Below are 12,655 nucleotides of genomic sequence, written 5' to 3'. Positions count from 1 at the left end.
TATCTTATTTATTATAATGTGAAAATGCTAGTAGTCTTGTAATATCTGTGAACTGTGAATATAATTTTATATGTTTTAGCTTTTCAAGGTAAAAAGCTTCCCATAAACAATAAGAAGAGAATTATATTGTTTTATAAAAAATATAGCAAATTAGTTGTATACTAAATAAAATTTAAAAGTAAACTTTGTACATTTTCTGCTAACAAATATCATGTATTTAAATTTTTTTCTTCTATTTGTCATTTTCATACATTTATTCTTTTATGCATGCATTGATATAATTTACTAAGTCTGGTTTTCAAAAGTTATACAGTATTTTTCTTCCTGTATAGTATTCATATTTATCATTTTAATGGCTGTAAATGTTCCATCAGCTTGTACCACTGATCCTAAGGGATTGTCTTAAGGTTTAGTAAGATTGCCTTTAGTATTCAGGTTGGAGAATGTCCCATAAAAAAAAAACCAAGATACAGTCTTGGTGTCTCAGACTGTATACAGTTGATAAAAGCAGTATATATAGACGCTTTTAATTTGGTAACATATTTCCTTATATTTTTCAATCATTCTCAATAAGAATTATGATGTTTTAAAATTTTAGCAAAATTTGACTTTTTGTTAGAGTATTGATGTATTTCTGGTAACTCTGCAGTTGACCATGTTTCTTTCCTCTCTTTCTCCCTTTCTACCCCTCGCCTCCCCCCTACCCCAGCTAAATGTTGCCAGCTACCTACAGATGATCTGCTTGACTGAAAATTTCAGAACTGATGTAAAGGATTTTGTAACGTTGCTAGCTGCAAATACTTGTGATATCAGGAAAAGTATCCTTTACTTACAGTTCTGGATTAGAAGTGGAGGTGGATTTTTAGAAGAAAGGCCATTATCTCTTTGTCGTAAGTTGCTTTGTTAGAAAGGAAATTTCTGTTATGGGGTTCTATATTAAAATATATGCTGTACCAAAATATTTGAAAAATTAGAAAACTTTTAAGCATTGGGGTATCGTGTCAATATTAAAAGAAACATATATACATCAACTTTGTTCCTGAAAGCTTTGTAAGCATTAAATGTGGGTATTTACAATTAAACTGAATCTGGAACAAATGGTTACTTGTACATTTATAAACATATAGTTTCTTATAAATAAATAGAATTATTTAGCAGCTTCCTTTTTTTACCTATTAAAAATGTATTGGTGATTTTTCCATATGTAAATTATTTTTAGATGGCTGTATTGTAATTTCCCTGTTTGCTTCTTTAATAGCCTATAATCCTGTCTTTCTTAAGAATTCTGTTATTTCAAAAATGCTTAATTTCTTATCAATCTTCAGTCATTGTTACCTAATTCAAGTCACAGACATTTTCTGAGGACTTTCTCCATGCCAGGTCCTGTGTTTATATGAATAAGACATGGTTCTTTCCCTGAAGAAGTTCATAGTTTGTGGTTGCCATGCTCCATAGTCACAGTTCTGTAGTTACAGATCTTGCTCTGGGAAATATACTAATATTTAAATTTTAAAAAGGTGAAGTTCTGTTATATTAATCCCTTATCAGTTTTTCAATTAGTTCAGAATTTAATATCTTATTCTTTTCAATTATTAATAATTCAATTTAAGCTGGCAGTTTCACTATTTCTTAGAAGTAAATATGATAAATAAGACGTGAAATATCCTATTATAAACAAAATAGTTAATAACTATCACCATATTACTGGATATAAAATGCAGTACCAAGAACTTTAACATTATTTATTTTCTTGAAGGTCTTAAATGCATTTCATCCTGTCTTAAAAACACACATACATACACACAGATATACACTCAATGGAAATCAAACAGTAGAGAAACATTATAACATAAAAAGGAAAAAGGTCTTCCCCGCTTCTTTAAAGGTAGCTACTGTTAGACCTTTATCTGTGCATATACAAATATTGCTGCCTACTATTTAGCAGAATTACCAGCACTGTGTATAGTTAAATAATTTACTTTTTTTACTTGACAATTTATTGTCAGTATATAGTTCTAGCCCTCTTTTTCTCAACTGCACGCTATTCTGTAATATAAAATGGATGTAACATAATTAACTGTTACTTCCTAGGCAACATTTAAGTCATCTTCAGTTTCTCATTAATGTATGCAGTGATGATCTTTTTAATTTTTCCCAATTTAAAAGGTGAAAAATGAATATCTTAATCTCCATGATCATTGGTGAAATTGTACATCTTTTTATGAGTTTATTAGATATTTGTGTGCCCTTGTACTTTTTTCAGTTGGATTGTTTGTAAGCTCACCGCACATCCCACCCCCATTTAATTTATGTAGAAATAATGTTTGTATTGTTCTCTTTGTGAATTAGATACACAGATGGAGAATAAACAAAATGAGGATTAGGTAGAAAAAAATGCCAAAGAATCTTGGTTGTTAAATAATTGCTTGTTAGTCTGATAAAAATATGGATACTCAGTTTTTGTTTTTCTAATTTTCCAGGAGGAAATAGCAGAAATGTACCACTTGTTTGTTCTGAAGATGACCCTGATTCCAAAAATAACCCTAAAAATACAAAAAGGAATCCAACAGACCTTCCCAGATGTGACGCTGGTTGTGCTGAGACCTTGTTTGGCCTTAAGAACATTTTTTCCCCATCTGAAGACTTATTTTCATTTTTGAAGGTATTTTCAGTGTCTGGTTTGGAATACTTACATTCATCTTCATCTTCCCAACACTCACTTCTGTCTTTTGAATCTAAGGTTAATTGTAATTTACCAATAATTTTTATAGGCTTCAGATTGCTGATTTTAACACATTGTACCACTTTGACAAATGGTGCATAGGCATTGCTTTAAATATATATTATAGAATATAGAACTTAGAGATATTTCAGATTAAAAAAAGTTTCAGAATAGTAGTTTTTAAACAAATGAACTGCTAATTATTGAATTAGGGTATATACTGACCATTAGATAATTTAATTCTTCACTTTAATACTCCAAATTAATTTTTTAGACTCATAATATTGTTTTGATGTATTAAGGAAGTGTAAGTTAATAAAATTATGAAGGCTAGAGACTCATTACTGTGAAGATAGATAGGAATGACACTATTCATATGGGTAGAAAAATGTTCAGACTAGGTACTTTTATAACATTTCTTCACTCACAATTGTTTTTCAGCACAAAATCAGAACAAAGGAAGAATGGCATAAACTCATCCACCTTCTTACAGAATTCCAAGTGCAGAACGTGGACTTCTTATACAGTAATCTTGAGTTCATTCTACCACTGCCTGTTGATATCATTCCAGAAACAGAAAACTCTTCTGGTTCATCAATAAGTGTGGACACCAGTGCAGCAACAGAAAACGTGAGAGGTCTTGCTGGGACTGCTTTTGAAGGAGAGAAGCCTTTGAAAAAGTCACCAAAAAAGAAACATAAGAAAAAGATAGTAACTTTAGATGATAGTGATTTATTTGACAGTGAATTGGACATTTCTGATGAAAATATTAGTCTTTCCTCTGCATCTTCTTCAAATTTAGAAGAAAGGAAAGCCAGATATAAAGAAAGCAACCCAGAGACAAAGAAACTAAACAAATGTCTAGAGTCAAAGGTTGAATCTATTCCTCGTCCTCCTACAACACCAGCAGAAAAAAAATGTTCTATCCTTGTTTCTCACTGTTTAAATTCTCTCACTGATTTCATGGACAACATGTCCTTCTTAGATGCCCTTCTACTGGATGTACGGGAACAAAGGGAGTTTGGTAAAGAGGATTTTGGTTGGACAAATGGAAAGGTTAAAAGTGGACTTTGTGATGAGTTTAGTCTCGAGAGTAGTGATGGATGGACTTCTCAAAGATCTGGAGAAATAAAGGCAGCTGTAGAAGCTCTCAGCTTTACTAAATGTTCTTCTGCTATTTCAAAAGCATTGGAAACATCTCTGAATTCTTGCAAGAAATTAGGAAGAGATCCCACAAAAGAGCTGACTTTTTATATTTCTCAAAGACGCAACAATGTACACTTCAGTCAGTCTGCAGCTAATTTAGAGTAAGTTTTCTGTTTAATTTTTATTTTTCAATAATGGTAATGGGGAAGTTATCAGTTTCTTTTTCTTACTAATTTTGAAATGCTGGGCTTTATTGATCAGGTAAGCCCGTAATATTGTAGCTTCTAAGGAGACAGTTAAGTAGACCAGCCTGATTTCTGGGAAGAGAAATAATGAGAGATTGGGGGCAGGGGGAGTAGATTTGGAAGACTCTTGGGTCACAGGGACAGGGTCTGGATTTGCTGTGCAGACAGCAGGTGGCCAAGAAAGTCTTTTCAGTACGGAAGTGACTGATGTGTTGAAAATGGTATAGGAGGTTCATCTGGAATACAGTTAATCTAGTCTAGACTAGAATCAGGGTGGGGTAGAGACCAGAAGCTGGTCGTGTTTGAGACTGTTGCACTTTTTTTGGACATTAAAAATCAAAAGGTAATGCATTATTTTTAATTTGCAGCAGTGCTTGGCAGAGGGTAGCAGTCATCAAAAGTGTATTTTCCAGCCGATCTCTTCTGAACCTGGGTAATAGACAAGCTAGTATAATTGAATACTTGCCAACTCTTCGAAACATCTGTAGGACTGAGAAGCTAAAGGAACAAGGAAAAAGTAAAAGAAGGTAAAGTTTCTTATAAAAAGAACATTTGACATAGCTGTTTACAGATTGATAAATATTCTTATCTGATGGAACTATTAATATTTAAATTGTATTTTTCCTTGTAATTTTGACAGATTCCTGCACTATCTTGAAGGAATTCATCTTAACATTTCAAAAGAGACTATGAACACTTTGGCAGCTGACTTCCCTTAATATACTACATTAACATCGCCTTCTACAGAGTCTCATGTGGCTCTCAAGATACATTTTTATATTGATTTTCATGGAAGTGTTTATTTCTCTTAATGTACATTTAAAACAGACTATTTGTATATTTTTATTAGTGTGTAAATATTTAAAATGAAAAAATTGGAGTTACAAATTATATTTATAATTATGGTAGTATTTTTTTTTCTGTATTTTTTTGTATTACCTGATTTAGCTCTGTTGGAGTATGTGTGTGGGCTGTTTCTAGAAGGTAGAGTTCCCTAAATATTCCTAAAGGTGCTTCAATGCCAAACTAATCCAGACCTTCTCCCTTTCTTGTGACCCTCAATCCGCCTCTCTCCAACCAAGTGTCAGCGCCCTGTCAAATTGTGAATGTGAATCACCCAGGTGATGGTCTTTTTAAAAGTAAGTTTACACAATCCAGAATATGAAGTAGCATGGACAATAGTAAGAAAACTTCCAAGGAAAGAAATTATGTATCATTTTTCAAAAAGTAAGTTTTTCCTGATAAATTTATTTTTAGTGTGCTCCTCCAGGATATGTTACCATGTGAATCACTGAATACTGAGAAGGTGAGATCAAGATTATGAATTGTAGTTTTCATAAATCTTTTTTAGCAACAGTACAAATGTGATATCTTGTATATTTTGATAACTCAATTTGTCTTGTACATTTTTCTTGTATTTTTATATCATTGATGTTTTATTTCATAAAGATATTAATATAAATATTCCGGACAAACTGCTGTTCATTCAAACTGTAACAAAGGATTCTACTCTAGGATTTCTACATGATAGCCATTTCCACTTAAGTTATATTTTTGGAGAAAGTATGTATTTTTAATTATAAGATTTTAAAATACACATTTCACGTAAAACCATTTTTACAATCAGATAATCAGGTGTATCTGAAAATAGTTTCCTATTTCAAGTGTTTATATTATATATTAGCTTAATATTGTTTCATTATCTGGTGAATTATGTTTTCACTTCAAAAGGTAAGGATCCTAATTTTCTACAGTTGAAAAACATAGACATATACCTGTGTACAAAATGTTTTTACCTCTTACAGTATTTGTTCAATATCTTTTCTTGTATTGCTGGTACATTGATTTAATTAAAGGCTCAAGGTAAGACTATGCAGTATTTAAATGGGAGCTCCAGATGAAATCATCTGGGTAGTATGGATATTGAATAGGTTCGGATATAGACTGTATCTTATAGGTTTTGTCTCTATACAAAAGAGAATACGATCTAAGGCACCTTTTTTTTTTTTTTAAAAAAAAGTATATGGATTTATTTTTTCTACTGAATACAAGAGTCCACTGCCTGTAGAGCATTTAACAATTAATTTGGTCTTTAGTTATTAGAAAATTTTGACAGTTCTCATCAACTGAGGAGCTAAAGTAAAATTAACTATAGAATTGTATTTAAATGACCAAAAATCAAGAAATAAAAGAAACATTTTCCTCCGTAGGATGGACACAGGTAATAGCTTTTTCTTTTTTTCAGGTTTAGCATATTTTGGGGAAATACTTTCTCAGTTCTTAAAGGTGATAAATACCTGTAAGACTTAAGACTTTTGTCATAAAAGTAACCACATTTTGATGACTTTTCAGTACTTAGCGTCTTATCCTTTAAATGTCTACATTGAACACATTTCACCACAGCTATTGCCAGAAATATGTGAGAAGTAGAATGCCACCCACCTGGCCTGACCAACTGAGTGGTTGGTGAAACCGTTTACCAGAGTGCAACACAGCGGCAACCGCGGTCGTCTGGAGGGAGAACGATGTTGGATGTGCACCTGGAGGGATCTGCAGCAGCGCCCAGACGGAGATGCTTCTGTATGCGGTCACATAGAGAGATGTACAGTGTGCATGGCTGCAAGTCTGCAGTGCACATCAAAGTGCCTTGGGAGTTGGAGGCGCTGGAAGGGAGGACGTTCTTAAATTTTTTGTTTCAACAAGTATACTTCACTTTTAGTTTAAAGGAAAGAAACGACTTAATGCTCTGACATCAGGGTGATTTGGGTTCAGTATAAGTGAGATATAAGGAGGGCCTGAGTTTCAGCAAAATGGAGAGATAATGGGGAAAAATATTAAGTGCTACTTTTCTGAGAAGATGGTCTGTTGAGTAAAATATTTCAAAGTTAAAAAATGAGCCTGCACAAAATTCTGTAAAGCAATTACCCTTCAATTTAAAAAGTTTTAAAAATGAGCCTGTTGGGCTTCCCCAACAGTCCAGTGGTTAAGACTCCATGCTTCCACCACAAGGGGCACAGGTTTGACACCGAGTCAGGGATCAAATACCTCACACGCCACATGGTGCAGCAACAGAAAAGAGAGCCTGTTAAACAAAGCTTGTTTGTTTGGTGCTTAATAGATTGAGCTGATGAAGAGTGCCTTCCCAAGCCATCAAACCACATTGTACTCACAGAGCAAGAGGAGGACTCCACAAGTTGCATTATCAATTATATTTAGCTTTATTCCCACGATGAGCACCATCCAGAAAATTCATTAGTCCTTTAACAATATGATAATAATGCAAATTTTTAGTATAGATGGCACTTGCCTTTCAAGGAAGATAACTTTGTTTCCTGTTTTGGATGTTCAAGGAACATCATATTTTTTAACACTTAAACCTGAAAGGCACAGGATCTCATATTTATTGATTTAGCCTTGGTTTATTATTGTGTAAACCATTCAAGAGCCAAAAGTCTGACTTTAAACATCTAAATACATTCAAACTTGTGTTTTCTTCTCCGTTAACATGGATGTTCAAAACAGTTGCTTTTACAACTTAGGAGCTAATAAATATAAATTCATAGAATATTAACAGCATGTAACATATTAACCTCAGAATTTTAAGATTCAGTATTAAAAACAGCCAGTTCATAGAAGGCAATAGCTTGTAATAATGAATCATATAATTCCTCCACTCTGTTGTGTTCAGTAGATGAAAACATCTGTCTGTAGCGGACTATCTTCTCTGGTGGGAAGAATACCCGAGGCTCATCTTTCAGTACAGACTCTGAGAGGAGCTGCTTCACAACCTCTTTTCCACTAGTCCGTGTGTCCCCAATCATCAGCTCAAAATGTTTCCCCACTACATTTCGATTCATGCTCAGCACCTGATGTTGACCATCCTGGGCAAACGTCATATTCAGTAAGGCGTACAGCATGGCTTCTGTCATATGAAAATGTAACAGCACAGGAAACAGCGATGTGTTCTGAAATGAAGGTCCTGTTTTTTCCAGAACATAGAAGTCGGCTTTAGGCATCTTTGAAATGACTGAAGAAATCTTTGGGAGGAAAAAAAGGTAAAATAAGTGAACAGGACAACTAGGCCCGTGCATCCGAGAGCCCATGCTCTACAACAAGAGAAGCCACCGTAATGAGAAGCCCGAGCGTGCCAACTAGAGAGCAGCCTCTGCTCGCAGGAACTAGAGAAAGCCCATATGCAGCAATGAAGACCCAGTGCAGCCAAAACAAATTAAGGAAGAATTCATTGAGTTTTATGGTTTAGGCCTCCATCTCTGTCCCACTTCTGTTTGTTAAATACATAACTTCCATTATATTGCCATTGACAATTTTGAAGTAACTGAAAAAGACTTTTATGGAGGAGTAAGGATAGCCAAGTTCTGGTCATGGTTCTAGCAGGAACAAGCTAAGCTAAAACAAGCCAGTTAATCCTCCTAATTACTAGTTTCTTCATCTGTGCAATGGGCTTCATAATTCCTAAGATCTACACTACCTTTAAAACTGGACAAAACTGTCTTATTTACCTTTTAAAAAATTCTAGGGTAGCCTATAGGGTTGGAATGACTAGCCTAGACTCAATCACCTCTGCCACTGACTGATCATGTCAGACAACTGATTGAACCAGTTTTTATAGATACAATCAAGGTGATCATTACTGCCTGTCTCACCAGATTCTGAAGACTCAAATGAGACAATAAATAATAGTGTGTGAAGAACAAGCTTTATAAACATGGTGCAGAAGTTTCTTAACATTGAAAACAGTATACTTTACCACTGATTTTCTCAGGATCGAACTTTGATTCATAAGGCATTTCTTGAAATAAATTATTCAGTTTTTAAAAAGATCCTAAGTGGGGACTTTCCTGGGGGTCCAGTGGTTAAGAATCCACCTGCCCATGCAGGGGATGCGGGTTCGATCCCTGGTCCAGGTGGGTCCCACATGCCGCAGAGCAACTAAGCCTGTGGGCCACAACTATGGGAACTCAAGTACCTAGACCCTGTGCTCTGCAACAACAGAAGTCACTGCAATGAGAGGCCCACACACCGCATCTAGAGAAGGCCTGCACGCAGCAGTGAAGACCCAGCACAGCCAAAAAAATAATAAATTTTTTAAAAATTAAAAAAACACAAGCGATGGAAAACGCAATAGGAACAGGTGAGTAGTAAGTACTCAGAAAATCCATCCTTACTATTTTATTTCACCCCTTAGAGGACTAAAAGATTCACAAGGAGCTCCAGCAGGTCAGGATTTGGAGGTGCAACTGCCTTACCTCTTCTAAATAGACAGATGATAGGTATGATCCTTTCATCAACTGGCAATATTCGGTTTGCTGCCAGTCCAGCACTGCCAATTTACGATCGAGGTGAGCCCAGGCAATTCTTCGAGTACCAGAAACAATGGATACAATACTATTAACTGCCTGAAACAAAAAAGCCTGGTTTAGTTATAAGTGTGAACGTTTTAACAAACACAAGATTTAAGATACAAACTCAGAAATCCAAATTAGTTTATGTGATAGAAATATGTACAGTTTATGAACTAAGAATTATTAAAGAGTAGTTATTATTAAAAGGTAGCCAGCAGTAGTCTGTTTACAGACAGAACTTTTACTTGTTCTCAGCACCCAGCTCAAAGCAGGTGTTCAGATATTCAGACGGTGCTGGGGAATGTGCTAGATACTGGGAAACAAGGGAACATGACCCTACATTGTAAGAAACACCACCATACAAGTTACACTGCAGAGCGGAGAAATGGTCAGGAAGACTTACTGGAGGACTAGGAGACAGTAAAATGGTAAACAGTAAGTTATTTCACCCAGATGTCTGCAGATATAGGCTGACACCTCTCAGACAGTGGCATAAAGAATGCAAGTGGCGAAAGGGCAGAGGGGAGGGCAGATTTCTGCAGAAAGTGACTTCCTTTATCCTGAGAGCTACTAGGAGCCACCAAAGCATACAACATTCAGGTGTAACATTTACATTTCAGAAAGAACACGGACAGCTGTGAGAAAAGTGGATGGGCTAGACTAGGGAGGAAGATCTGTACTAGGTACCTGTTACACAACAAAGTTTTAAGAATCTTAGTCACAGTGAGAAGCACAAACAGATTAAAAGCAAGAGGAGTATAATTGATAATGTGGAATAAGGGAGGAAACGAAAACAGCCAGGTAACTCAACATTCCTACGTAAGTCCTGCACAGACCTACTTCTCTACATGAACTATCCTTTCTTCCTAAAATGCCTTCCTCTTCCTACTAGCCTAGCTCTCTCCAGGATCCAGGCTGAGTTCTAGTAAACATTCCCCAACACACAGTTCTCTCCACTAAATTGCCAATTTACTACCTGTACATCTCATGTCTTTGAGAATAACTATCAATAGACTGTTTATGTGTGTATCCCTGGGTCCACAGGACTAAACTATAATGGCCAGAAGAACCCCTTGGTGCCCAGAATAGTACTTTGCAAAGTAGGTTGTCAAATATTTAGGCAGTAAAAGACATTAAGAAAAAAGAGTGTACCTTAATTCTCTCTCTTCCTATTTCTGGTTTGATGAGCTTTCTCAAGAGCCTGCTTTCCTGTAACTTCTTTTTTTTCCCTCCAGTCTCTGGATTAAGAATGGAGTTACAAACTTGAATGGTGATTTTATACTGGAACAAGGGCACATTCATTAAACTCTCCAAATTCTGAAATGGTCCAAACTTTTCTCTGTGTTCTACAATATTGAGGGACTTTTTTCCACGAAGCAATTTGAAAGCTTCAAGTTCTTTATTAGATGCTGTATTCAACACATGCAAGATGGAAGCCTGCTGTTCTGAAGAGAAGAGCTTGTCAAGTGTCTTTCCGGATTCCTTTGCAGTCTCATCAGAAAAATCAACATGGGAAATGATTTTCTTTGGTGCAGTGGATTCTTTCCGACAGCAGGAATTATGTAGGGCCTTGAATAAGGAGGACCCTAATGGAAGTGGAAAACATCTCCATCTCCCTAAAAGAAAATTTTAGCAAAATTTAAGTTAGACGTTAGTTCCTTATAGTGTTGTGACCTAACCAGGGCCTTTGCAAAGTGATAAGGACTTTCCCATAATTTAAGAACTATCCATAAGAGATATAGTCTGATTTTTGTGGCTAACAAACCTAAATTTTACTACATATAAATCTTGTGTCCAACAAGAGAGATGTATTTAAAACGATTATTTCCAAATTTTTAACGTTTTTAAAAATTTAAACCTTAGAGAAATCTTTTTGCAATTAACTGATATTTTAAACAATATTTATCTTCACTAGTTTCTTTCTCATCCAGTGGAACCAAATAAAACTACATTTTAGAGAATTCCCTGACGTTGGAGTGGTTGGCGCTGTCACTGCCAGAGCGGGGGATTCAATCGCCAGGCGGGGAACTAAGATTCCGAAAGCTGCACACAGACCGGATAAAATAAAACTAAATTTTACAAGTTTACAAGAAATGTTTTAGCTGAGTGATAAATTTAAGAGCGGTTTTTTTTTTTTTTTTGTACACTTTTCACGATTTCTACCATAAGTCTACAAAGAAGAAAACCCATACAAACAGCAACTCTGTAAAACCAAGGGAAAGTTTTTCATTGCGGCCACAGGACAATAACGCATCCAGAAATCAGCAAGCAGCTGTCAGACACGGGACCCTCTGCCCTCAGCCCAGGCCGAGGAGTAGCTCGTGGACCCTTAACCCAGGGAAAGGAATCCCAATCGCTCCGAGGCTCGGCGACCAGAACCGCCCCGTCTCCTCGGGAGGGTCTCCAAGAGGGAGACCTGGACACGGGACCTGAGAGGGTAAATACGCCAGGCGCTAAAAGCATACGGCAGATTCACCCAGTATTCCACGCACCCTACCTCCCGCCAAGAGGAAACTAGAGACATTCATCCTCCAAGCTAAAGCAGTAGGTTCCCACGGTCCAGACTTCCCCCACGGAGTTCCGGTTCCTGCGTGCTTCGCCCAAAAGCGCCCGGCCTCTCAAAGGTTCCGGCGGAAGCGGCGTTCCGGCCCGCCACTAGGGGCCTCCAGCTGGGCTGTGGGCACCTGCTTCGTAGAGCCTCGCTGCGGACTCCGCAGGCGTAGTAGTGCCGGGATCCGGAGCTCCCAGCTGCGCCGTAGGTTCATTCCTCTCCATCCGGAAAACGGCCTCGCCCACTGTGGCCCCTGAAGGCAGCAGAGCCGAATCTCTGGGAAGAGAACGCCTGGGCCGGTTTTAGCTTGTAGTTGGCAAGATCCCTCCTTTGGGGAGCCTCTTTGGGTTTGGATCCAGGCATCTAGATTGGTGAACACCTATCCGGGACCCTGTCTGGGGCGCAAGGAGGAGAGCTTGGCGGGGGAACGTAGGCAGGAACATACATAACCAATACCCCAGGTAGAATGGACTAACTGGGACAGGTGCGAGGTGGTGTTTCAGGAGCCCAGCAAGCTGAAGACAAGCTCCAGGAAGGGAGCCTTAAGAGGAAGTGGCTTTAGCGCCGGGCCTCAAAAGTATCCCCTGTGGAAGGGATGGATGCAGATCAGGCTGGCACCAAAAATGGT

At 37.1% G+C, this 12,655-nt stretch overlaps 2 protein-coding genes across 5 annotated transcripts in view; one reads left to right on the top strand and one right to left on the bottom strand.

Annotated features, from left to right (window-relative positions):
• ATAD5 (ATPase family AAA domain containing 5) overlaps positions 1–5,395 on the top strand; it is a 33,291-nt gene extending 27,896 nt beyond the window's left edge. Inside the window, exons 19-23 of one of the 2 annotated variants that reach the window (XM_088828688.1) lie at positions 710–890; positions 2,481–2,662; positions 3,164–4,029; positions 4,485–4,640; positions 4,754–5,395. In XM_088828688.1, the coding sequence (XP_088684814.1) occupies positions 710–890; positions 2,481–2,662; positions 3,164–4,029; positions 4,485–4,640; positions 4,754–4,832 (1,464 nt within the window). In that variant the 3' untranslated portion in view covers positions 4,833–5,395. Of the gene's footprint in view, positions 1–709; positions 891–2,480; positions 2,663–3,163; positions 4,030–4,481; positions 4,641–4,753 lie in introns of both variants that reach the window. The other variant, XM_055401407.2, reaches the window with a different exon arrangement.
• Positions 2,656–12,040, bottom strand: TEFM (transcription elongation factor, mitochondrial). Of its 3 annotated transcripts, XM_088828690.1 has the most exons (6): positions 11,974–12,040; positions 10,629–11,092; positions 9,381–9,530; positions 7,284–8,150; positions 6,556–6,776; positions 2,656–3,392 (listed from the first exon to the last, which is right to left on the bottom strand). In XM_088828690.1, the coding sequence occupies exons 1-4, from the start codon at positions 12,002–12,004 to the stop codon at positions 7,713–7,715; spliced, it is 1,083 nt and encodes a 360-aa protein (XP_088684816.1). In that variant the 5' UTR covers positions 12,005–12,040; the 3' UTR covers positions 2,656–3,392; positions 6,556–6,776; positions 7,284–7,712. The 3 variants fall into 3 exon arrangements, with proteins under 3 accessions (XP_088684816.1, XP_055257390.2, XP_088684815.1); XM_055401415.2 differs by having other exon boundaries at positions 6,556–8,150; XM_088828689.1 differs by lacking the exon at positions 2,656–3,392 and adding an exon at positions 4,490–4,611 and having other exon boundaries at positions 6,556–8,150.
• Between the last annotated feature and the right edge of the window lie 615 nt (positions 12,041–12,655).

This window comes from Moschus berezovskii, chromosome 20, assembly GCF_049115385.1.
Source record: "Moschus berezovskii isolate FMDL1 chromosome 20, NW_MosBer_1.0, whole genome shotgun sequence".
Classification (NCBI taxonomy): domain Eukaryota; kingdom Metazoa; phylum Chordata; class Mammalia; order Artiodactyla; family Moschidae; genus Moschus; species Moschus berezovskii.
This window is presented reverse-complemented; position numbering and strand designations above follow the sequence as displayed.